At 37.5% G+C, this 27,519-nt stretch overlaps 1 protein-coding gene across 9 annotated transcripts in view; it reads left to right on the top strand.

Annotated features, from left to right (window-relative positions):
- UTRN (utrophin) overlaps window positions 1–27,519 on the top strand; it is a 527,828-nt gene that overhangs the window by 443,887 nt on the left and 56,422 nt on the right. For all 9 annotated transcript variants that reach the window (XM_082634331.1, XM_082634332.1, XM_082634328.1 and 6 more), the window contains 4 exons: window positions 6,767–6,828; window positions 8,498–8,572; window positions 19,903–20,104; window positions 26,159–26,244. In XM_082634331.1, the coding sequence (XP_082490457.1) occupies window positions 6,767–6,828; window positions 8,498–8,572; window positions 19,903–20,104; window positions 26,159–26,244 (425 nt within the window). The remainder of the gene's footprint in view (window positions 1–6,766; window positions 6,829–8,497; window positions 8,573–19,902; window positions 20,105–26,158; window positions 26,245–27,519) is intronic.

The raw sequence follows: 27,519 nt of genomic DNA, 5'->3' as shown, positions 1-27,519 counted from the left end.
GTTTTCCCTTAGATTTATTCTTATGTTTCCAAAAGTATAACCTTGGATTTTCTGCCTTTAAAAGACTAGAGAATGGTAGAAAGTGTTTGTGAGGGTTCAAGATGTTACATATAACCTGAGGAACATATGCGTTTACCCTCACACAGCATCCTCATGTGCTACCCCGTCCCCTCCCCAGAGGCCCCTCAACCCTAGTCACACACACAAGCACACACAAACACACAAGCACACACACAGAGAAAGAATCAATATTACTGATAGGAGTATTCCATATTCTTCATATATTCATGCATGATGAAACCAAGGTTGAGGGGATTAAAAATTCCAAAATGTTACCTCTTAGGTCTTTAAAAAGATATTACTCAGATAAATGACATCACATCAGGTTGCCAGAATGTGTTTTCAGTCTTTATGCTTTAGTCACCTGAATGCAAATTTGATTACTTGAGAGCCCTGCTTGATTCCTATATATAACTTGTATAAGTATATGTAAAGAGGGTGTTCAAAGAGCCTACATTTCGCCTGTGTGAACTTCATTCTGGAGATTCTATTTTTTACACAGCACCTCTCAGCTTCCACTATACTGTGTAACTTACTTGTGAAGTTTATTGTCTCTTCCTTATTTCCCCCCACTTGTGAGGAGAGGTCTAGCGAGCTGAAGACAGAAAAGCAGGCATTCCACTTGACAACATGGAGTTTACTGATAATTTTGACAGGACCAGTTTGGGTGGAGGAGTGAGGTTAGAAATCAGATAGAAGTGGGTTGAGTCCTGAATGAGACATGAGGATGTGGACTCTTCATTTGAGAATTTTGTCTGTAAAGACGAGAAAAGGGGTGCTAGCTAGCAGGAAATATAGATGCAAGATAGGGGGTGTGTTGTTGTCGGGGGGTGGGGAGAGAGAGAGAGAGAGATTAAGGATGGCAGACCCTTCAACATTTACATTCTGAGACCAGTCTTATTGAGACTAGTGGATTAACTGCACAAGAGTTGTTTCGAAGTCTTTGGGAAGAACCTTTGATAGGAGAGGGGATCACTCCTCATTTTAAAAAGGGGAAAAAGACAATCTGGCAGATGGAGGGAAGTTTATTGATTTAGTGGTGGGAAGATGAAGGAATTCTAGTCTGATGGTTTTTAGTTTTTACAATGAAGTGTGAGATCCAGTTAAATGATACTTAGGCAGGCCGGGAAACATACTTAGGTTTGCAGAAAGAAATGGCTGTAGTAAATTGTTGTTTTGGTCTCTGGAGGCACATTTATTAGGGAATGTAGTTCATTTGCCAGCACTTGGACATTTGAGGTTTGAAGTCAAATACTTAAAGTAAAATCAGTCTGTCTGTTGAATGATTTTCTCCAGCTGTATTCATGCACAGCTGCTCCCGTCCAGAGAAGGCAAGTAATTGAGCTGATCCATGCTTGGGTTTTGCCAGGAGTGAGAGAAGCAAGAGAGATGAGGTTGTTTGTAATGATTATAATGATGGACCTCAGACTCAAATTTAGACAGATTCATCAGAAATACTTTAAAACCACAATCGTGCAAGTACACTTCCATATTAAGGACTCAGGCTTTAAATCAGACCATCTGTGTTCAGATTCCATTTCCACTATTTACTAACTGTGACCTTGAGCAGGTTATCTAAGTTTGTCCTAGTTTTCTTCATTTGTAAAGTGGGGATAATATTGGCACCAAACTCAGAATTATTGTTTGGATTTGAGGTTACACATAGAAAGAGTTTAGAAGAGTACCTGGTACAAATTGAGCGCTCAAATAATAGGCTATTACTGTAATTAATGTTATACATCCTCACCTAGTGTGTCCTCGTTCACTAGGTACAGCAAAGAAGAAATATTTCTCTTTCTGTGATTGTCTTATCCAGAGCATTATACGTATCCTTTTTCTCACACTTGTATTTTTAATTAACTCACTCACCTACAATTTTTTTGTCTTATACACCTTTAAAATTGGAATGGAATGATAAATGGCAAAACCCACAAAATCCAGTTTCAAACATAAAATTGGAGAGATAAGTAACAAGTAAGTGTGTTTGGTAAAGTGTCAGTTTTTGGATAACCAGGATCCCATCTCAACATCTTTTAATGGAAAAAATGAGACCACTCTAATGAGAACAAATGCGTTTTAAAAGTACCTTCCCCAGAGCAGTCTTTGCCCAGACATTAGTATCTTATCAACGTTACATGTAAATTGCTGTTGGTTCATTGTCTTATATACTGGGCAGTGTTGTGACACAACATTCTTTGTGTTCTATTCATTGGTGTACAATCTTATTTGTGTTTAACTTTCTGTGGCTTGTGAGAATACATTATGAATAATAATAGGTAGAAGCATATGCTACTTATTAACCTTACTGGTTTAATATTTCCTCAAAGTCCATAAACTCTAGGGTCATGTGTTATCCCAACTGGGACACTTAAGAGTACAGGGGCACTTTAATAATTATATGTGACAGCAGGTATAAACCAGAACTGTCCCAGGTGTTGAAGGATAATTTTAAAAATTAGGTAATGGAGATCTAATGCACAGAACAGTGATTCATAGACACCAATGCTGTATGATAAACTTCAAAGTTGCTAAGAGACTAGACCTTAAATGTTCTTACCACAAAAAAGGAAATGATGATTATGTGATGTGATAGGGGTGTTAGCTAATGCTGCAGTGGTGATCATATTGCAATATACAAATATATCAAACCAACATGTTGTACGCCTTACACTTACACAATGTTATATGCCAATTGTATCTCAATTAAAAATAAAAATTTTAAAAATTTTAATAAAATTTAAACTAGGTAAAATCTTGACTTGTACAAATATAAAAAGAGCATATGTCAAAGATTTCAGTTCAACTCACTAATTAATAAGGGAATGGGTAAGAAGTTATAACAGGTTCCAAGGAGAATACTAAGTACTAGTCTTCATAGTCAAGTTAAGGATGCTAAAATGAATTAAGGATGGATGCAAAGCTGACAGATTGGCCAGTATCCATCAGGACAATAATCAATTGCATTTGACTGGACACAATTTGCATTTTTTGTGGACAAAATACCATTTGCATTACTATCAGTTTTCTTCATTTTGCAGAGTTGAAAATAGCCCAAAGGTAATCTCAGCTACACAGGTGTATCACTCACTAACTTCTGGCCCACATCAAAGGTGTCACCATTTTTCCTCACTCAAGCAAAACTGGTCTGGCTGGGCACCCTAGTTAGTTATATGTTACATATTCTCTCTGTTGTTTTCCTCATATGATTTGGACTCAACTCCTAATTGATGCTTGGTTCGATTTTTTAATTTTTCGCTTTATTCTTGGACAGATTCCTGTGTCTGTTCCCTCTTTCAAAGAGGATCTTTAGGAACAAAATTGCAACTTTATTTTATTGTTTATCAAGCTGTACAATATTGAGTGCTACTCCTCTTTCATATTTGAGATTGGCCAGAACCTAAACTGTTGTTATTTTGGGGGGAAAATGCTTCTTTTATTCTGTTTTGGTTGCCTCCTCTGGGAGGACTGGGAGCATTTTGGCAGGATGAGCTGACCAATCTGCAGCTGTTCAAATACTTTGAGCCTTTGGATTGAGTGTGGATTTTGCTTTAAAACCCTCCCCCAACTTAAAAAAAAGAAAGAAAATCCAACAGCCAACTGCATCTACTACTTTTTTTTTTTTAACTGCTGTTTGGTAAGCTGCAGTTGTACTTTTGTAACAAGAGGCTGTGTTTATTTTCAGCGTTGGCAGTTCTGCCTAATGAATCAACTGGCATTGAATTCACAAAGGGAGGTGCCGTTTCCCTCCTTCCATCTGTTTGCCAAATGTGTGTGTGTTCCCTCAGCTCCTAGTGCTGGTTTCACTAAAAAGAGCCATTAGCAAGAGGGTGTTCTCATTGAATTCTCAGTCCTCTGTCTGACTGCTTGGTGGTGTTTGTCCCTTGTGGTACCATAGAGGTTGTTTGCCAAAGCACAACACTTGTGACTCTAGAGAAAGTGTACTTATATTTGTTGTTTCAGTATAAAGATTGGCTCTGCATTACTCATAGTTTTAGTTTGGTTCTGGAGCCTTGGTTTGGTCCTTGAGCCTGGTTTGGTCCTTCACGATGGGATGTCTATCTCTGAGCAGTAGTGTTGCCATGGGGATTGAAATTACTCCAGAGGAGAGACGAGATCAAGTGAATACTGGTAGGCTCTCTTAAAACTGGGAGCCTGTGATGAATTTCTTTCAATTATACTGTATTTTCAGCAAATCCTTCTTTAATTCTTTTTTTTCTTCTTTAATTCTTATAAATAGTAGGGAAGAGGTTGTTTTATTAGCAAAATTTGGAGATGTCTTTTCTATTTTTATTTTGTACTTTCACTCATATATTAGGAGCCTTTTAGGTCAGTACTTCTCAAACTTGAATGTGCATATGAATCACTTGAGATTTTGATGAAATGAAGATTCTGGTTCCATACAGTTAGGGGTCTGAGATTCTGCATTTCTGTCAAGCTTTGGGCCACACTATGAACAGTAAAAATATCAGGGCACACAGCTTTGGTGCTTTCTCTGTGGTTTTGGGAGCAATTTAGATAGTCAAAGGGTAGAATGATGACTTGGTTGGTGTTCGGTAGCAAAATATTTGGAAATATTTGCCTTCGCATTGGTGTCAGGAACCCGGTGGAGGAATCAGACAACTTTCCAACTCTTGCAGAGACAGACCTTCACATTGAACATATGTTATTTTGTTTGAGATTTTGGAATTTCCAGGACATTTTACATACCTAAAGTTTAGATTCTTCAAATCTAAACTTGAAGTATTTTTCAAAGCAAATTATGAGTTGTTTGGGGGTTCTGTTACCTGTGTACAATAACATCGATTATGTTCTTTTCGCAGTTACATGCCCCACTTCTTGATATATTCCAAAGGTTTTAAACATTAATTTCCCTGAAATTTGATTGTATGAATATTTTAATATCACTGTCTCTTGTGTACTGTGCAATTTCACTTAGCTTACTAAACAGTTTTATAAAAACTGAGTGTCATCCAAGAAGTCTTTGGAGTACTATTAAATGTTATTACTCTATTCTGACCTAGATAATGGACAGTAAACTATTTTTAAATAAGGCCACTGACCCACTGAAGAGCTGCTCTCACACACACACACACACACACACACACACACACACACACACAAAGAAGGAACCTAATGTAAGCACTACATTGATCTGTATTATTACCCTTACCTTATTCCCCAAAACTTCTAATTAGTTTTGGAATTTACAGAAAAAGAGAAAGTATAAAAACTTGCTTCTAAAGTGAAGAATAAGGATCATGAAGAAAACTGTTCCAATACCTATAAAAAATACTGGTTGGGCTTCCCTGGTGGCGCAGTGATTGAGAGTCCGCCTGCCAATGCAGGGGACATGGGTTCGTGCTCCGGTCTGGGAAGATCCCACGTGCCATGGAGCGGCTAGGCCCGTGAGCCATGGCCGCTGAGCCTCCGCGTCCAGAGCCTGTGCTCCACAACGGGAGAGGCTACGGCAGTGAGAGGCCCGCGTACCACAAAAAAACAAAACAAAAAAAAAACAAAAAAAAAAAACTGGTTAACCAGGGGAGTCTGAGACCTGAGAGAGGAGTGTGAAGTTAAAATGACAAAAGAGAAACACATATATAAGGGGAGTGGAGAATCCAGATACTCACGAAGAGCATATCAGGGAGGAGAAAGAATTTTTTTTCTCTACCCTCTTAGGTTCAATTTCTGGTGACTTCTGAATTAAACTGACAAAAGGCAAATTAGCAAGAGAAAAGAGTTTATTTATGGATGAAATCTGCATACAGTGATGAGTAACTCAAAAAGGAGGTTGGAATTTGGGGCTTATATATTCAATTTAGTAGGGGAAAGGAATTGGGGAGAAAAGGCTCCTATGAGAAGAACCAGTAGGTTTCTTTAGGAGAACAAACATGAGATAAGAAAGTTTGTGATAATGTTTGTTTGTGCAGGTGCTAGTGGTTTTTCTGTCTTCTTCATAGCCCTGAAACTCTCCTGAGAGGATTTTTATGGTAGCCTCATTTCAAGAAGATGCTACTTTTAAGTCAGATAAAGGAAGCTCTGGCAAGGCTTCTTTCTGCATTTGTTGACTCGCTTAAGATAAGCTTTGTACCAACTCTAGGTTTCTGAGTGAGTCTCCACGGGGAAAAAGGGCACATTTACACTGAAGAAAGAAAGACTCAAGGTTAAAGAGGGGGAAGACTCAGTAGATTGTGAGGTGGAGATGTTATTCACAGTTAAACTATTTCTCTGTTCTTTGGAAATCTGATTAGGACTTCTAAAGTTTAGCAACTCTTCAGAGCACTTCTGCTCTCAGAGGATTTATTCTGAATGAGAATCTATATCTACCGAACGTGAGTAGAATTATTCTGGAGCCTACACTGACCTGGCTACATCAAGGCTGAGGCTCCAGGGTCCATGACAGTCACATTTTATATCTAGGTTTTAATCTTTAGTTGTAATTGTAATTTAGATGTAAATAGTTGCTTTTTGAAATAGATAAAGCAAATTATTTCATGTATAGTTTCATTATATAATCCTCAAATAAAAATCTATTGTTTCATATATTAAGTAATAACTGGGCATCAGGTTTCTGAGTGATCCATCGGGGGATAATTTTGCATGTATTCTTAAACATTTGAATTAAAAAAAATCCTATTTGCATATTTTCTGTGTGACAGTTATTATTTTATACATTCTTTTATTTAAATATATTACTATTTTTTTCCAGTCATCAGACACAGACAACATCTTGGGATCATCCTAAAATGACTGAACTCTTTCAATCTCTTGGTGAGTGTTATTTTAGTTAATAGTAATGAATTAACCTGAACAACTGAGAGTTGTATATTCTTAAATGGACAGTAGTCACCATCTTTCCTTACATGGCATGTTATGTTTAAAGGATCATGTCATGGGCATGTGAAAGCAGTTGAATTTCTAAGGTCAATGCAATAAACAGAGTTTACCTTTCTTCTTAAGAGAATGCAGGGTTTGAAATGGTATGAGCCAAAGAAGGTTGATTTTAAAAGGAGTGTAATTTGTTTTACCTCTCTCATATTGAGTCATCTTAAACTTCAGCTTTGAGTGAAAACAAAAACAATTAGAGTACAGCAGCCTCTAATCCACTGATTTAAATTTGCTTTTCACTCACTTTTTATTTAGTAAATATTATTAAATTAGCTTGCCTAGTTTCATTTTGTCTAAGCTGTCATTAAAAGCTAAATTCATTTTAATATAAAAATGCATGAAAACACGTGAGATGAGAATTATGACCTTGTAGATTTCTAGTAGAATGTGACTTTGAACTGATTATTTAGCTGCTTCCCTTAGGTCATTCCAGTGGCTTTGAAAGAGTTTTCTTTTGGGGGGAGCTAAGGTGCTGCTGGAGAGGGAGAGTGGCACCCCAAAGCTCTCATGCCCACTCCCATTTCAGCAAGGAGGGGGCACTCCTTTTTATCTCTTTAAATATCAGGCTTCTGTGTGAGCTTCTGTTTGGGTAGGTGAGGACAGCTGCAAAGGTTGATCAAGCAAGAGAGAAGCCACTGGATTGTTTAGTTGGTAAAACGAAGAGGCCAATGTTGATGATTTCTGAGTTTTCTTCTAACTCTTCTAGTCTCTCATATGGATACTCTGTCTTTAAGGAGACAAAGAAAGAAATTCCAGTGTCTTTTCTTTCTCAACTTGATGCTAAATCTTTAAGATTTTTTTAAAAATTAGGATAAAATTGACATATAACATTATATTAGTTTCAGGTGTACAACGTAATTATTCGCTATTTGTATATATGTGAAATGATCACCACAGTTAAGTCTAATTAACATCCATCATCAAACATAGTTACATAATTTTTTTCTTGTGATGAGAACTTTTAAGATCTACTCTTTTAGCAACTTTTAAAAATACAATACAATATTATTAACTGGAGTTAATCTATTGTTTCTAAAGATTTGAGTATTGATTATAGTATAATTTTACCCAGATTGATAAAAGGGCAGAGGAAGCAAAAAGATCAGGACAGAAGGAGCATAGAAATAAGACTAGCTTTGTGAGTAATGAGATGGACAGCCTAGTTGACAGAAAACTGATTGTCCTTGGGGAAAATGCCCTGGAGGAGGATCCCTCTTAGCAGTAGAGAAGGCAGGGCCCTCAGCCTACAGTGAGATGTATTTATTAGGCCATGGAAAGTCAACAGGCTGTGTTTCCTTTTCCTCATTTCCCTCCGTTTCCTTTTTGAAAATGCTTTCTTGAAATCCGTGTAGCACTGCTTTGGAAAGTATCTCACCATGGTGCTAATGAACATTTAATTATTTTCTTAAATGTTGTAGACTTTAGGAATAGACCTTTTCATGTGAACAGACATAATACGTTTCCACCACTGAAGTAAACAAATATATTCTTGCCGTTCAATGTAAGTTAAATCATAAGCATGCTTTTGAATGTGTCCCGTTTTCCATTTCAGCTGACCTGAATAATGTACGTTTCTCTGCCTACCGTACAGCCATCAAAATCCGAAGACTACAAAAAGCACTATGTTGTGAGTTTATTCTGCCAAAGTTAATCACTCTGTTATTTGGATTGCCTTTCTTGTTCGTTTTTTTTTTTTTTAAGACAAAGATAAATGAAGAGGGTGATGTGTTTGTGGAGTTAATCTGATTTTCAGTGTACCTCACTCAAGGAGTTGGCTGTGTTTCTGTGAATGCTTTATTATTCACCCCATCAGCATGCGTGCAGTAGTAAAACCAGTGAACATATGCCATTCTCAGTTGGAGAATGAAATTAACCAAAATACAGGAGTCACATTAAAAGCTTTTTCAAAAATTATGCTGCCACCCAATTTATAAGGATTAAATCAAGGAATCAAAGTAGTAGATCATTGCCTTTTTAGTACTTTGGATTCATTTGGAAGTGTAGGATTCCAAACAGTTTGATTCAGTGCAATCATATAATAAAGAAACACTGGAAAATGGCATTCCTGATCCAAATTTGAACTGGTACCTAGAATATTAGATAAAGGGCTCTGTGTTCATTTAAACATGTCTTGAGACATTTAATGTTATCAACATGAACTTTAACCTGTAGAGAGTATGTTCAGAGTGATAGTCTGTGATAGTTTTACTAAAGGATGATTCCTTTCCCCACAACCTAAATTTAAGTATATATATGAATGCTTGTAATAGAGTATAGATTTAAGCTGTCTGGATTCTATTTGTGGTTGCAGTTTTAATGATTGAGTCTATTCAGAGAACATTTAGGCTTTGTCAGTTAGTTAATATGGAAAGTAACATTTGCCTATACGTTTACAACAGCATAATTTGAATAATTCCGAATAGTCTTGTTTGCTGCCTTTTGTTAACAGTTGTATGTCTAGGCTGTTCAGTGAAGCTTTGCAGAATACCCTTAGAAAAATAATATATTAAGGTTAAAAACCTGCTCTGTAAGTCAGTAGAAATTAGAAATACATTTTAAGCTGGTTACATGAGGCGAGCTGAGGAAAGAGATGCGTAGAATCATTCTGAGAAAATATGGTAACACAAAGCTTTAGAATAAGAAAAACAGGCTACGTGTGGAAGAGCTGTCTGAAGGGCTGAAAAACACCTCCAGATTAGGTGATGGACGAGAGGCTGAGATGGCCTGGAAGCCCGTAATCCTTGGAGTGCCAAAGATCATTGGCAGGTTGTAGTGGTCACAGCAAGTATGGCAGGATAACCAGTCTCAAAATATAAAGCCAGCACACTCTGGCTAGTGATCTGTATGTTGACCCATAAGGGAATAGGAAGTGAATTAGGAGCACTCAGAAGGGATATCAGTGAGCTCAGTCGGGCCAGGGTGACAGCAGTTTTGAAAGAGGCTCAGCTGCGTGTCCAGAATCCAGCTGACAGACCTGGAAGGGCTTCTCAGGCCTGATGAGCTAGAAAATGAGGACACATGACTCAGCCCAAAATCTCCATTGATGGGAGACTGCTTTGTATCACTGTGAACATGGGCCCAGTTTTTACTAATACTTCTGGGCAGATAAACATATTAACGCATTTGGTGTTTTCTTCTGTGGGTTCTTTTGAGTCCTAAAGAAAAAACTCCATCCATCAGCTCATCCCTCCAAACCAGAGAGAAGCAGAAGAGAGATGCCTCCCACCTCTAAACTAAACGACATTTAGTAACGCACACTTAGAAACATGCTGGGTTGGGTTCGATTGTAAACATTCGAGGTGATATCCTTAGGGCCACCTGGCTGCCACTTTCCCCGCTGCCTTCTAGCGGGGCCTTGGCACCACTGACCCGGCTGACCCAGCTACCTGTTTATGATTAATCTGCTTCTTCCTCTGCCATCCTTTCTGTTTACTCGAAATGCCCTGACCCTTCTTCCTCTGCAATCGTCTGTAACCCTTTGGTCCTCCCAAATTCTGTTAAAAATTTACTTCTTTTGGAAACATTTACAAGCTAATCCCACCTGCCTCCAGTTTTTCCAGAACTTTATGATGGCCTGTAACGACTTTTGCTCCCATCAGCCCCTCTCACGTGGCTTTGTGTGACAGATGATGTGAGGAGGATTGCCCCATCTGTGTTGACACCTGCTTTAGGTCAACGGTTGCCTCTCATTTCATGTCAATCTCCACCCAGCACAGTGTCCTAACAAAGAGGGCACACTGTTGTTACTGTCATTGTTCATTCATTTATCGGGCTCCAAGACTGTGCAAGAGATAAAACAAATAAAAAGACTTGGTTCCCACGCTCAAGGAACGTAAATTCGGAGATAGCACGTTACACGTGGACAAAACCCCCCTGCTTACAACAGATCCTGCTGCCCTCAGCACAGAACGGCCTTTGCCTTGGCCGGTCTCTCCATTAGCCTCGTTCACCACAGCCCACAGCGGGCTCTCACAGTTCTAGTGGACATTGAAATGGTGACCTCTGTATTTTGTTCCTCTTGCCTGAAGAGCTCCTGTCTTAGCTCTTTGTGGCTGGTGCGTTCTTTTCCTTTTTAGGTCCTAGTTTAACCCACCCGTCTCTAATGAGTCTTTCTTGGCTACTCTGCTCCAAACTAGGTCACTCCTGATTTTCCATGTCATAGGTTCCGTTTCTTTCCTTATGTGGCACTTGTCATAATATTTGCTACTCTATGTATTTACTTACCTACCGTCTGTCTCTCCAAATGAACTAACCTTTTATGTGAGGGGTGAGTCTGCTTTCTTCTCCACTTCAGGCCTCATACAATCTCTGGCACAGAGCAGTCTCCTAGGACACAAGTGAATGATTTTTTTTTATAAATTTATTTATGCATTTATTTATTTTTTGGCTGCGTTGGGTCTTCGTTGCTACGCACGGGCTCTCTCTAGTTGCAGCAAGCGGGGGCTACTCTTTGTTGCAGTGCACAGGCTTCTCATTGCGGTGCCTTCTCTTTTTTGTGGAGCAAGGGCTCTAGGCGCACGGGCTTCAGTAGTTGTGGCATGCAGGCTCAGTAGTTAAGGCTTGCGGCCTTTAGAGCACAGGCTTAGTAGTTGTGGCGCACGGGCTTAGTTGCCCTGCAGCATGTGGGATCCTTCTGGACCAGGGATCGAACCCATGTCCCCTGCATTGGCAGGAGGATTCTTAACAACTGCGCCACCAGGGAAGTCCCCATGGGTGAATGCTTTGAGTTGGAAAATTATCGGAGTACTCCAGGAAATATGTATAGGATTTATAGCAGCACTTATTAATAGTAACATTTGTTTCATTTTGGCATATTCATAAATATGATATACAGCAGCAAAAATAAATAAACTAGTAATCAGCATCAACATGGTTGAATCTTAGAATTATAAAGTTGCATGAAAAAAATCAAGTAGCAGAAGAAATTTGTACAGTTTGATTCCATTTATTTATATAGTTCAAAACCAGGCAGAACTAAGTGCTCTGTTATTTAGGGACACATATATACTTTCAGAAATTAAAAGTGAAATACAGGGCTTCCCTGGAGGCGCAGTGGTTGAGAGTCCACCTGCCGATGCAGGGGACACGTGTTTGTGCCCTGGTCCGGGAGGATCCCACATGCCACGGAGCGGCTGGGCCCGTGAGCCATGGCCGCTGAGCCTGCGTGTCCGGAGCCTGTGCTCCACAGCGAGAGAGGCCACGATGGTGAGAGGCCCACGTACTGCAAAAAAAAAAAAAAAGTGAAATTCAATGATTAGTGGTTCTCCCTGTGATTGTGAGGGGATGTAATTAAGGAGATTTTTCCAACCAGCTTCCAACATACAGTGATAGCCTATTTCTATAGCTGTGTAATGAATTAATGGGAGCTTGTTCTATTATTTTTCTTTAGACCACACATATGTATTATACATATTCCTTTGTGTTTTGATTTTAAAACTTTATGTGCTAGGCAGCAACAGAAAGCCAAAGGGAAATACTGACAGAGATTCCCTTCATTGTGAAGTGTAAGGCAAAGCTTCCTTGAGTAGGAAGTATATCAGCCAGGATCTAAAAGCCACATAGGATTTAGGCACACGGCTGTAATCAAGGGTAAGAAGGAAGGGAGTTATATTCATAAGAATCAAAGGCTTAGATGGAGTTCAGGGAACATCATGTAATAATGGTGTCTAAATGGAGTAGCTTATGAGCTAGTTTGTCCAGTATTCTGAAATGTCCTTAAAATCAGTTTAGGTCCAGTTTCAAGGTCATTTTTAACAAAATCTTCTCTGATTCCCTTAGTTTTTTGTTCCTCAAGCTCTCACAATGTTGTGTTTAATGTTTGGATATTTTCTTTACAGATTGGGGTGCTATAGAACAGTTTTCTGTTTTGTGTAAGTTAGGACATACGGCCAGTCGTGGATGTAGGCGTTAGACAATATCTAAGATCAAAGGACCAAGGGAAGAGAGGACAAGTAAAGAGTTCAGGTGAAAGGTGATGGAGGCTGAGCATAGGAGGGGAGATGAGGGCATGGATTTGTTTGTTTGTTTGTTTGTTTGTTTATTAGTTTCTGCTTTATAACAAAGTGAATCAGTCATACATATACATCTGTTCCCACATCCCTTCCCTCATGCATCTCCCTCCCTCCCACCCTCCGCATCCCACCCCTCCAGGCGGTCACAAAGCACCGAGCTGATCTCCCTGTGCTCTGCGGCTGCTTCCCACTATCTATCTACCTTACGTTTGGTAGTGTATATATGTCCATGCCTCTCTTTCGCTTTGTCACAGCTTCCCCTTCCCCCTCCCCATATCCTCAAGTCCATTCTCAAGTAGGTCTGTGTCTTTATTCCCGTTTTACCCCTAGGTTCTTCATGACATTTTTTTTTTAATTCCGTATATATGTGTTAGCATACGGTATTTGTCTTTCTCTTTCTGACTTACTTCACTCTGTATGACAGACTCTAGGTCTATCCACCTCATTACAAATAGCTCAGTTTCGTTTCTTTTTATGGCTGAGTAATATTCCATTGTATATATGTGCCACATCTTCTTTATCCATTCATCCGATGATGGACACTTAGGTTGTTTCCAGCTCCGGGCTATTGTGAATAGAGCCGCAATGAATATTTTGGTACATGTCTCTTTTTGAATTATGGTTTTCTCAGGGTATATGCCTAGTAGTGGGATTGCTGGGTCATATGGTAGTTCTATTTGTAGTTTTTTAAGGAACCTCCATACTGTTCTCCATAGTGGCTGTACCAATTCACATTCCCACCAGCAGTGCAAGAGTGTTCCCTTTTCTCCACACCCTCTCCAGCATTTATTGTTTCTAGATTTCTTGATGATGGCCATTCTGACTGGTGTGAGATGATATCTCATTGTAGTTTTGATTTGCATTTCTCTAATGATTAATGATGTTGAGCATTCTTTCATGTGTTTGTTGGCAATCTGTATATCTTCTTTGGAGAAATGCCTATTTAAGTCTTCTGCCCATTTTTGGATTGGGTTGTTTGTTTTTTTGCTATTGAGCTGCATGAGCTGTTTATAAATTTTGGAGATTAATCCTTTGTCAGTTACTTCATTTGCAAATATTTTCTCCCATTCTGAGGGTTGTCTTTTGGTCTTGTTTATGGTTTCCTTTGCTGTGCAAAAGCTTTGAAGTTTCATTAGGTCCCATTTGTTTATCTTTGTTTTTATTTCCATTTCTCTAGGAGGTGGGTCCAAAAGGATCTTGCTGTGATTTATGTCATAGAGTGTTCTACCTATGTTTTCCTCTAAGAGTTTGATAGTTTCTGGCCTTACATTTAAGTCTTTAATCCATTTTGAGCTTATTTTTGTGTATGGTGTGAGGGAATGATCTAATCTCAAACTTTTACATGTCCCTGTCCAGTTTTCCCAGCACCACTTATTGAAGAGGCTGTCCTTTCTCCACTGTACATTCCTGCCTCCTTTATCAAAGATAAGTTGGCCATATGTGCGTGGGTTTATCTCTGGGCTTTCTATCCTGATCCACTGATCTATCTTTCTGTTTTTATGCCAGTACCACACTGTCTTAATTACTGTAGCTTTGTAGTATAGTCTGAAGTCAGGGAGCCTGATTCCTCCAGCTCCGTTTTTCGTTCTCAAGATTGCTTTGGCTATTCGGGGTCTTTTGTTTTTCCAAACAAATTTTGAAATGCTTTGTTCTAGTTCTGTGAAAAATGCCAGTGGTAGTTTGATAGGGATTGCATTGAATCTGTAGATTGCTTTGGGTAGTAGAGTCATTTTCACAATATTGATTCTTCCAATCCAGGAACATGGTATATCTCTCCATCTATTTGTATCATCTTTAATTTCTTTCATCAGTGTCTTATAATTTTCTGCATACAGGTCTTTTGTCTCCTTAGGTAGGTTTATTCCTAGATATTTTATTCTTTTTGTTGCAATGGTAAATGGGAGTGTTTTCTTGATTTCATTTTCAGATTTTTCATCATTAGTGTACAGGAATGCCAGAGATTTCTGTACATTAATTTTGTATCCTGCTACTTTACCAAATTCCTTGATTAGCTCTAGTAGTTTTTCGGTAGCATCTTTAGGATTCTCTATGTATAGTATCATGTCATCTGCAAACAGTGACAGCTTTACTTCTTCTTTTCCAATTTGGATTCCTTTTATTTCCTTTTCTTCTCTGATTGCTGTGGCTAAAACTTCCAAAACTATGTTGAATAAGAGTGGTGAGAGTGGGCAGCCTTGTCTTGTTCCTGATCTTAGTGGAAATGGTTTCAGTTTTTCACCATTGAGGACAATGTTGGCTGTGGGTTTGTCATATATGGCCTTTATTATGTTGAGGAAAGTTCCCTCTATGCCTACTTTCTGCAGGGTTTTTATCATAAATGGGTGTTGAATTTTGTCGAAAGCTTTCTCTGCATCTATTGAGATGATCATATGGTTTTTCTCCTTCAACTTGTTAATATGGTGTATCACATTGATTGATTTGTGTATATTGAAGAATCCTTGCATTCCTGGAATAAACCCCACTTGATCATGGTGTATGATCCTTTTAATGTGCTGTTGGATTCTGTTTGCTAGTATTTTGTTGAGGATTTTTGCATCTATGTTCATCAGTGATATTGGCCTGTAGTTTTCTTTCTTTGTGACATCCTTGCCTGGTTTTGGTATCAAGGTGATGGTGGCCTTGTAGAATGAGTTTGGGAGTGTTCCTTCCTCTGATATTGTTTGGAAGAGTTTGAGAAGGATGGGTGTTAGCTCTTCTCTAAATGTTTGATAGAATTCGCCTGTGAAGCCATCTGGTCCTGGGCTTTTGTTTGAATGAAGATTTTTAATCACAGTTTCAATTTCAGTGCTTGTGATTGGTCTATTCATATTTTCTATTTCTTCCTGATTCAGTCTTGGCAGGTTGTGCATTTCTAAGAATTTATCCATTTCTTCCAGGTTGTCCATTTTATTGGCATAGAGTTGCTTATAGTAATCTCTCATGATCTTTTGTATTTCTGCAGTGTCAGTTGTTACTTCTCCTTTTTCATTTCTACTTCTATTGATTTGAGTCTTCTCCCTTCTTTTCTTGATGAGTCTGGCTAATGGTTTGTCAATTTTGTTTATCTTCTCAAAGAACCAGCTTTTAGTTTGGTTGATCTTTGCTATCGTTTCCTTCATTTCTTTTTCATTTATTTCTGATCTGATCTTTATGATTTCTTTCCTTCTGCTAACTTTGGGGGTTTTTTGTTCTTCTTTCTCTAATTGCTTTAGGTGCAGGGTCGGGTTGTTTACTCGAAATGTTTCCTGTTTCTTAAGGTGGGAGGGCATGGATTTGTAAGGAGGGAGGAGAGCTAATAATTGGGAGGATTTGGTACTTAATAGATTGCAGAGTGTGCAAGAAGGAGAGTGGTAGGATATCTTGGGATTTGCAGACTCATGGTCTGTGTAGTAACAGCATTACTGGATTTCTGCATAACAAAAAAGCAAGACCTTTATTTGGACATATTAAGGTGGAGATTCCTGGAAGACGATAATATAGCTCTGGTTGGGAACAAAGCAGTGGGAATGTGGATCAGGTATTCAAGCAGGAGATCAGGATGAGAAAACAGAACCTGGAGTCATCCAGAGAGAAGTAATAACTGTAGCAATGAAAGTGAATGAGAGCATCAGGCTTGTAGAGGGAAAGTGCAGACATGAGACCTTGAGTGCCACTGACATTTCTGAGCTGTCCGGGGGGTGCTAAGAAAGGACAGTCAAACAGAGAGGAGGAGAGTCATAGAAGCCCCAGGTCGGATGCTAAACAGTGTGTGTTTTTGCAGAACAGGAGAATGATGATCCAATTCCATTCAACCCCCTTTGCCTCATTGTGGGCTTAAAGAAAAGCCTGAAAGTTGGTAGAAAGTGATTCTGCTATTTGTTTCATTTGCTGCATGACTGAGCTGTCATTTGTCTCCCTCTGAAAAGAGAAAATCATAATTTTCTGTGACTTAAATGTAGTCAGTCTTTAAAGGTACCTAAATGTGACACACTTCAGGGAGATGTATTCCTGGCTTAAGCATGAAGGCAAAGTGTCAGAGTAAATCACTAAAAATTGAAGACATGATAGTCTGTGGGATGTGGCAAATTACTGTCACAGCTACAGAGTGTATCACAAAGGAGGCTTTTCCAGAAGAAATACAAGGACAACCTGATTCAGGAAGTGGTCTTTTTGGAATTTGGTCTTTTTTTCACCTTTAGGCCATGTAGGGATGTAATAGCAGTGCTGTGTTGCTGGCATAATTAGTGTTGAAATTCAGAAAACTTAGAGCATTTTGGTAGTATTTGAATATGTTTCTTTATATCTGTGAGGAATTACAGTTCTGTGGCCACTGTCATTTATTAAGCACTCTCTTTGTCAAGTACTGTGAAGAATGAATTTGAATTTTACTCCTGCCCTCTGGAAGTTTATAATTGAAAATAGTGTACAGTGCCAAGAAATGAGGTAAAAATGACAATGAAAATTCCAGATGGTTCTTTTTTTTTTTTTTCTGACACCATCTCGAACTCATGTGGAGCTTACACAGGTTACTTTTGTAATTAGCTGAAATTTTACCAGTGATGTATTTGACATCTAGAGGAAATGGACTGATCTTTTGTCCAGACTTGTGTGTTCTATATTTGTGTGTTTCTCTCTTTTAAAAAAAAGTGGCCTCTCTGTTGAGTTGTTTTAAAAATAATTTTAATCTGCATAATTTTAAAGCAGTTCTTTTCCATTGTAGATAATTTGGGGAAAAAATCATTCTATGGTATTTAAGCAGCTAGAGTAGACACATTTCATAAATGTCTTTAAAAAATTCAAAGTTAGGGCTTCCCTGGTTGCTCAGTGGTTAAGAATCTGCCTGCCAATGCAAGGGACAAAGGTTCAAGTCCTGGTCCGGGAAGATCCCACATGCCACAGAGCAACTAAGCCCGTGCACCACAACTACTGAGCCTGTGTGCCACAACTACTGAAGTGCACACGACTAGAGCCTGTGCTCCTCAACAAGAGAAGCCACTGCAATGAGAAGCCCGCACACTGCAACTAGAGAAAGCCCACACACAACAAAGACCCAATGCAGCCAAAAATAAATAAATAAATTTATTTTAAAAAAAAAATCAAAATTAGTGGTTATTCAATGGTTAAAATACAAAGGAAGCTATTTGTTCATTTTACTTAACTGTCAAAATGTGTCATGCTTTTGAGGGAACAGTTGTGTATCATGCAAAGAGAAAGTAGTTGTTTATATATTAAAAAAAGTTTTCCCAAGTTTATTTTTTTAACGTTAAAAAGTTAAGTATGTAGATGGGGAAGAATTTTATAAAGCAGTAATTTCCATGAGCAGACCTTAAGTTCATGTGGTTCTGTAATTTTCCAAACCTACATGTTTAGATTTAGAAGAGTCATCTCCACACTCAGTAAATGTATAAATACATGGCAATTTGATAATCTAATATGTTTTCCTGTTTTCAATTAGCTAATGAATGACTCAAAGTTGATTGAAAGGAAAGATTATGTAATGTTCTTCTCTTTGTCTAAACTCTTCCTCCTGACCTTGGAGGGCGCCCCCTAGGCCAACATGGCCTGCCCCCTGAGCTCGGTGCGTCTACCTCACGGTAACTATGTGCCACCCACGTGTGACCATACACCATCCACACTGCCATCATCGGTTCCCAGAGCTGCCCAGACTTCCTTGAATTCTTGTCTTTTTTCAAGCAGTTCTCTCTTCCTGGGATTCTTTCCTTGCTTTATATGGATCTCTTGTATTTTAGCTTTTTTTTTTTTTTTTTTTTTTGTGGTACGCGGGCCTCTCACTGCTGTGGCCTCTCCCGTTGTGGAGCACAGGCTCTGGATGCGCAGGCTCAGCGGCCATGGCTCACGGGCCCAGCCATTCCGTGGCATGCAGTATCCTCCCGGACCGGGGCACGAACCCGTGTCCCCTGCATCGGCAGGCGGACTCTCAACCACTGCGCCACCAGGGAAGCCCTATCTTAGCTACTTTTTAAGGTCCATTTCAAATCCCACCTTTCCAGGGAGCTTTTTCTCGGCTGCTTCCACTCCCCTAGCGGTAATAGCTCTCGTGGAAACTTATGTCTTCTTCTTTTAGGGCATTTCCACCCCTTTTAGTGAAGTTATCAGTATGCTTATCCTCCTTCTCAGACTGGCCATCTTTGAGAGCAGGGCTCCACTTTATCCTTATGTGCCCACCCTGCATAGTCTAGCACCAGCCATGCCCACTGTAGAGGTTCTGTCCATGAAGGGCAAGGAATGGGAACAAATACATGAAGAGCCGTGGATGGGTGGACCTGTACTGTGAACCTCCTCTAATCCTACCTAGCTACAAGTTGCCTATGTGCCAAAGGATCATGGGAAGCAACCCAGGTTAGAGCCAGATTTTGAGGGCCTTACAGATCAGGCTTGATTCAGTAGGCAGTGGAGAACTATTATTTTTCTTCAAACCTGTTTTATTAATGGAATAACTTCAGTGAACTTTGTATCTCATGATGTGCATGTGGAGAAACTGTTTAAGAATGATCAGTTACACAGTGATATAAAGGATGAATGAGAGGTGAACTGGCTATTCTCAAAAGTGAGGAGAAAGAGCAATGTCATATTTTAGCTGTTCTACCATTGGGATTAGACTTAGAGATTTATGCTTTCCTACATTCAGAAGTACAAAGAAGCTGAAGAGAGGAAAGCCAGAAAAGTAAAGGTGGAAAAATTTACATTCCAAAGAGTGAAAAGTGAGGTCATATTGAAAAGTGGCAGAGTTTAGATTCAAAAGCATAAACATAAGCGATGTGGATAAAAGAGTTTAGAGATGTAAGAATGGAAATGCTATTTATTTCTTTAAAAATTGAAATTAGAGAAAAAGGATAGATTCTTAAATTGAAGAATCAAGCTAAAAACTCAAGACTGGCAGTGGTTTTGTTTCAGCGTTGTTCTATAATGTAATGACTGTGCATATTCCTTTTTCTCACCTAATTAGTGGATCTCTTAGAGTTGAATACAACAAATGAAGTTTTCAAACAGCACAAGCTGAACCAAAACGATCAGCTTCTTAGTGTTCCAGATGTCATCAACTGTCTGACAACAATTTATGATGGCCTTGAACAAATGCATAAAAATCTGGTCAACGTTCCTCTCTGTGTGGATATGTGTCTCAACTGGCTACTCAATGTATATGATACGTAAGTGCATTTTTTCCCATTAAAATACAGTCAGTGGGTGAAATATGTTGATAGTACAAAATGTCTACATTTTTAAAGTGAATTTTTAAGAAGATATTTTCTTTCAGAGTCCTTTTCCCAGTGGAAATATTTATGTTAATTGTTGAAAAGAAATGACTTTCCAAAAATTGAGCTCTTAACCAACAATAGAACAAAAAAGAATGTCTATCTATGATTTTTAAGATTTTGCTTCAATTTATAAAGGCTGTCAAATTTGTAGCATTTTTAGTCACTGTGCTAGGGGAAACCTAATGGGAAGAAGTCCGATTTCCTTCCTACATAATGTTTTATAGTATTTCTTTTTTCAAAAGACAAAATTTTGTAGTTATTGTTATGAATTTTAAAATTTGTTGGCTCATAATAATCCACTCTGCATTTCTTGTATGACAACTTAAGAGCAATTTGGCAGTTAAAAGGATTTAATTTCTCTTTTGGTATTAGCTTTTTTTATTGCAGTGGTGGTTATGTGTATATATGGTGTTTTAAATAATTTATACTATAGGACACTCCAATATCTGTAATTTAATTAGATGTTCACTGTTACATAAAGAGCACTCCCAGCTTTCAGCATAACTCATTTGCCATTAATTTGGCTTTTTTAAATGTGACAATGCATTTGTAAAATAATCAATTCTAGAAAGACCTGCTGTGGGCTGAAATTTCTGAAACATTGAGAATTATTCATTCTTCTGGTAGGGGGTTAAAGTATGCAAAGATGAAATAAGAAAACTAGAACTGTTGTTTTTCTCTCAGACTCTAAATTTTATTTTCTGTTAAGTAGCTGTATGAAAATTTGTGCTTATCAGTTTTTTATTTGATTTAGAGAGAAAGAAGATAGATGATAGTTCATAAATGCACGCATGGTTTAGCAGCTGATTGATTCTGTATAAGAAGCAAATGATAGATACAAGAGCTTTCAAGAGCTTTCAATTAATTAAAATTTCATTTATTCTTTTGATTAGAAAAATCTTTTATCTTTCAATACTGACAAATATCATAACAATGTCTTTTTTTAAAATAATCAAACAGCCATTGTGTGCTTGAAGCTCTTAATAAACTCACTGAAGAACAGATAGCATGGATCTCTGTTACCATGATGAATGTGGGCTTTACTATCTCCCTGTGTGATATCTTTCAGTACATTTCATTTTAATGCAAATTTTTATACTCCTAGGGTAAAATATGACTGTTAACATTAATTCACTGTTAAGTTGATCTTCAATTTTTTAAACCTCTAAGAGACATTTTCTATAGTAAATTCACTAAAATGACTGGTCAATTAGGTGTTTTAACTACAAAGCCTATAACTTAATTTTATGTCCCAGGAAGAATGGGAAGTCATGGGATACTTAGTTAAGGACTTCATTAAGCTCTATGGAGTATGGTAGAGCCAGAGGTGTGTATTTTGAGACATGTTTTAGGGAAGAACTGGAGAAGATGTTAAATCACCCTGCTTCAGCATCATCTGTGGCTCTAACACTCTACTTGGGCTGCCTTAACAAAGTATCACAGACTAGTTAGCTTAAACAACAGAAATTTATTTCTCATAGTCCTGGAGACTGGAAGTCCAAAGTCAAGATGTCAGCAGGGTTGGTTTCTTCTGAGGCCTCTCTCCTTGGCTTATAGATGGCTGTCTTCTCCCTGTGTTCCCACATGGTCTTTCTTCTGTGTGTGTCTGTGTCCTAATGTTCTGTAAGAACAACAGTCATATTGGATTAGTCCCCACTCTCATGACTTCATTTCAACTTAATTACCTATTTATAAAGACTTTCTCCATATATAGTTGCATCCTGAGGTACTGGGAGTTAGGACTTCAACACAGGAATTTTAGGTGGATGTAACTCAGCCCATAACACATATATATGCTGTTTTCACTGGACAGCCCAAAGGGAATAGTGCCACTTAGTTGGGAAGGAAGCAGTATGTGAAACATCGTAATTCATACTCTAGGGAGTTAAATGTTGGCATATTTTCACTTTCTACTGTCAAATGTGAACAAATGAGAAATGCAACACAGAGATAATGTTTCTTATTTAGAAAGACAGTATCTTGAAATTTTCCTTTTCAAAGGACAAAAAGCTTTTAGGATTTATCTCCCTTCCATGCCAAAGAAATATAGCAAAAACCATGCTAGGTTAGAACAGTGTCCATTCAGTCGAGTTTTCCACCTTGGAGAGGAATATCATGAATTAACCTAAGGAAAAAGTACAGTTACTCATATGATGGTAGTCTCAGATGGCCAGAGTTGATTACCTAAATTTCTCTAGCAACTATGACTTATTCCTTTATCCAAACAAGAGTTATTAACTGTTTTCAAGTCATTAGTTTCCTTTGAGAATCTGATGGAATTATGATCTACTCCATCCAATGCACCAGGACGTTATGGACCCCTAAGAAGTCTCTGAACCTTGGAAATGGTAACATGATCTAACCCGTCCATTCATTCAGTCAATCTGACATTCATCTATTAACCATATATTTTTTATTGCACTGCTTTGGCTGCAGCCAGACCTGGTATTTTCAGCCCTTGAAATATATTCAACCAGCTCTTGAAATAATGAGTGATGCACACACAGGAGATCCTAGAATTCTAGAAGCAGAAGGACTTTGATGATCTTCCATTCTGCCCTCCTCATTTTACTGATTGAGAAACTGACCCAGTGAGATAAGACAGTTTATCCATAGCCACCTACTGCATATTAGTAGTAGATATGGAACTATATTCAGCTTTTTTGATAATCACTTGATTATTCCTACCATACTGCCATATCTAAGAAAGATAGTACTTTATAAATTATATTGTTTACTGTTTCTTTCAGCTTTTAACATGTACCCAACTCCTAATATTCTGAATTGTCTGAAAAAAGAGTCTATTTTCTTCTGTTGTAGAGGAAAAGAATCCACATTTTTGGTTCTGGTTGCTTTAAAACTTGACAGCCGCTTAACTTTTGGCATCTCAATTTCTCATCTGAAAAATTGAGATAAAAATATCTGCTCTGCTTCACATACATAAGTGATTGTGAAGGGCAAATGAACTAATATATATATAGAAAGGACTTTATAAACTATAAAGATAAAACTGATTCCATTTATGAGTTCACAACCTCTCTCAGTCTTCATCTTCCTGGGCTAAAAAGTCTTAATTCCACAATCTCCCTTCTAAATTTAGTGGAAATTAAATTTGTTTAAATCAAGATTTAAAGCAGTAGTCTGGATTTCTTGGTTTAAATATTTTTGTCCCTGCAGAGAATATTAACCTCATTTGATGCAGTGTTAAGTCATTTTTCCCACTATTTCAAGGTGGATATAATTTTATTTATAGGGTACATATCTTTCTGGTTGAATTAATTTCAGGAGTTACTTATGAAAACTATCAGGGAATCAAATACTTAAATATTGTGTTATGTCACTCACAATAAATGACTCCCTGTTACCTTTCAAATTCTGATATCTTATTTAACATCAAAGCCCTCTATCCTCTGGCTCCATATAACCTGGACAACTTTATCAACCATTTACTCTTGATGCAAGTTCTCACTGTACCTGATGAATCCTGCCTCTGGTGCTCACATCCCCTTTCTCTGTCCCCTTGTCCAGGCTTTTCCTATGATAATCTACTTTCTCCTAGTCAGGACAGTCCAGCTGTGTCATGCCTTCAGTGTCTGATTTTAGACTTATCTTCTCTATCAAATGTTGTGAGACTAATAACTACTCAGACTAACCACCAATCATTAATGACTAGTCAGCCACAATTATCTCATTTATTTCCATGCATAAGATTGGTCTAATATTTCCTTATGATTCTCTAGTTGTTTCCTTGTCTCACCTCTCCAGCTAGTCATGGGTAGGAATCATGTCTTACACTTTTCTCTTGGTCCTATGGAACATAGAACAATGCTGGGATCACAGTAAACCTTCATAATCGTTGATGGTGCCATGAATGGATGGTTGACATTTTCAGTAGTCTTCCTGATGATGTTCCCTTCTGGTGTTGTCACCAAAGACTGGAGATCAGCCTCCAATACGTACCAGTTTGATCTTTTTTTCCCTTAAGGGATTACTTTGTCCTTAGCCACAGTCATGTACTAGTCTATTTGCACAGCCTTTTGTTATTTTCTTCAAGTCTATTGTCTGACTGTGTACAGAGAATAAAATTTCCTGATTTTTGGAGGGAAGAAAACAGACATAGTCTATTTTCGTGTGATAATTAGGAAACACCTAAAAAATATGAAATACAAACACACTTCATAACATGGCTCAGTTTAAGGTTAATTTGGAACTAGTATTTCTATAATTGTGGGAAACTGAAATGAGTATATAAACCTTAGGTTTCTGCTTATAATGACTATATTTATTTTAAAATTTAAGTATTAGTTATTTTATAGGTCAATTCTGAATGTTGTACACATACATAGCAAGGGTTCAATATGTTGCGTATGATTTAGTATAGATTGTAAACACTAGGCTATTGAGGGACTTTTTTTTTTTTTTTTTTTTTGCGGTTCGCGGGCCTCTCACTGTTGTGGCTTCTCCCGTTGCGGAGCACAGGCTCCGGACGCGCAGGCTCAGCGGCCACGGCTCACGGGCCCAGCCACTCCACGGCATGTGGGATCTTCCTGGACCGGGGCATGAACCCGTGTCCCCTGCATCGGCAGGCGGACTCTCAACCACTGCACCACCAGGGAAGCCCTGAGGGACTATTTTGAAAATACATTTTACCAATCCCTAAGCATGTTTTCCTTTTTTATTTATTTCATACTTTATATGTCATTGTATGTTTACAGAAACTTGAGTATTTATAACTTGAGAATGAAAGATATCAGTTAGTAGTAATAGTAAAAATATCAACAAGCCAGACTTAAATACAGTTTGACAATAAGGATGCTTAAAATTAAAGTTACATGGTACAAATATTTATGTTTTTAAATAGCATGAATTACTAAATTTTAAGTATTCATGTAATTATGTAAACATTTAGTTATAGCTTTTGAATGTGTTGTACTTGCGTATTGAAAACATATCATAAGAAAATTAACAGTAAAAACTGAAACTGAAAACTGTGATCCTGTTTATATGAAATAATAAAGATAGAAATCTCTATATCTTGATTTTTTTCTGGACTATGTGTTATTTCATAGCAAGGATCATGGATTAACTTTTGTAGCTTCTGCATTTCCCTTTCCCCAGCTCCAGGATCTAGTACAGTGTGACATTTGGTAAACAACTCATTTATTCTTTGATAAAAGACAGAGTAAATATAACTCTATGCTTTTACAGATAAAATTAATCTTCCAGTCAAATTATAAGTGAAATTGAAATGGTCTCTCATTGGCATAATATGAAGCTATTTTCTAGTGTTAATTAATTAATACATTTTGTATTTAATTATAATTTGATACTTCCCCAAATAAAGATTGCACACCTGTGTGTTTAAGATCATTGACTATTATAATTGCAGTAGTAATTTAAAGAAACTGCATTGACAGAGATCAAAATCAATGAAGACGAGAAGTTTTTAAGTATTCAACAAGTTATAGCCCTCAACATATAGTTAATTTTCCACTCAGTTTTCTTACATCTGTTTTTAGATATATCATTATACCTTTCTTGCTGTATTATCACATGCATATTATATATATCTCTAGCTATTATTTTGAATCTTGCATTTATAATTATTAACAGATTTTAATTCATAGTGTTTATAAAAATGAAATATTTTTAGCTTTATAGTTAGCATTTTAATTTTACTTTCTTTTATTCTTCCTAGTTCATATGTTGTATGTAAAGTGACTTCAGGCTGTATATTCTTGCAGACTAAGTCAAATATACTATTAAAATACGTCATAAACTTATGGTATGGGTTTAACATTAATTAATAAAAGTGAAAAGAAAGTTGCATTTTTAAGATGCAGTTTTTTTTCCATTTAGCCTCAAGGAAATAGATATTCAGAAATAATTAGCATACTGTATACAGTTTTAAATGCATCTAACACACTGAGATTCTTATAATTTCAGGGGTCGGACTGGAAAAATAAGAGTGCAGAGCCTGAAGATTGGATTGATCTCTCTCTCCAAAGGTCTCTTAGAAGAAAAATACAGATGTATGTAAGACCTTTCTTATACCAATAATGTTTTTAGTAATAATAATGATAATAACAACTTATTAGAGACTTACTTTATATGATTTGCTAGTAATAATAGCTCTTTTTTTTTTAACCCTGATCATACATGTACGAGGCTAGACAAAGGGTGTCAGTGCAAAGTGATGTGAATTTGTGTGAAATGGAAAGCTGATTATAGGATCAAGATGTGAGGTGCATTGATGGAGTAAGAACTGACTGCAGATTGTATCTCATTTAATTCATAAATGCCCCATAATGTAGGCATTGTGATTTCCATTTTCCAGCTGAAAAAAATAATTCTTGGGAGGGGTTAGAAATCTAGTCAAGGCTGTAGAGACAGTGAATCTTGGGGCTAGAATTAGATCGCAGATATTTCTGACTCTAAAGCCCAAACCTTTTCTATTTCCCTATACTTCCAATGCTTAAGAAAATCAGCATGGACTAGAACTGTTATAGTCACAGTGAGACAAATAATTATATTTTATAGTAGAAGAAAGTAAAGTGATATATTTTTTAAATTTCGTTATATTTGTTCTTATTCACCAAATAAATCAGTGGTGACCTTTTAGCTGTCAGTTAATGCAGGGCATCTTGACATTTGGAAAGGGACAGGTTCGAGAGCCAGGGAGACCTGCCTTCAAATCTCAGCTCTACAATTTAGTGGCTGCTGGATGACTCTGGGCAGGTTACATGATTCCACTGAATACCGACAGCTAAGAGGTAGTAATAAGATTTCCATTTCACATTCCAGGGAGCTGAAATTTAGTGAATTTTCTTCAACAAAGAATGATGCTAGTAATTCTTGCTTTGAAAGCAACTAGAGATCATATGTGAAAAGTACCTAGAAATAGCAGTTGTTGAATAAATGGTAGCAATTGCTGCTATGTCTCCGAACACTTAATTACTGTAAATTTTTTAAATTTAATTTTATCTATAAAATGTGAGTAAATTGATCCTGCCATGCATAGCCTCATATGATTCTGTACAGATATATCCATACCTTCGAGGGAGAGGGAGAGGGATATTTCATGAATAGAGAGATACCAAAAACAGGAAAATATTTGATCCCAGATCCTATAAATTTTAGGTTCTTCATCTTCTGTGAACATACATACATTTTAAAATACTTTTATTTTCTGGGATGGCTGTGAAGCAATTTGTTTTTGAATTCCAGGGCTAGATCATGGTGGCTTGTTTTTTTTTAGATAGTTTGACAAGAATGTCAGTGAAAATGAAATGAAAAGCTGATTGTAG

The sequence above is a fragment of the Mesoplodon mirus genome (genome assembly GCF_964341445.2).
Source record: "Mesoplodon mirus genome assembly, chromosome: 10".
Lineage (NCBI taxonomy): Eukaryota > Metazoa > Chordata > Mammalia > Artiodactyla > Ziphiidae > Mesoplodon > Mesoplodon mirus.
The sequence above is the reverse complement of the archived record's forward strand: the minus strand, read 5'-3'. Positions and strand labels throughout refer to the sequence as shown.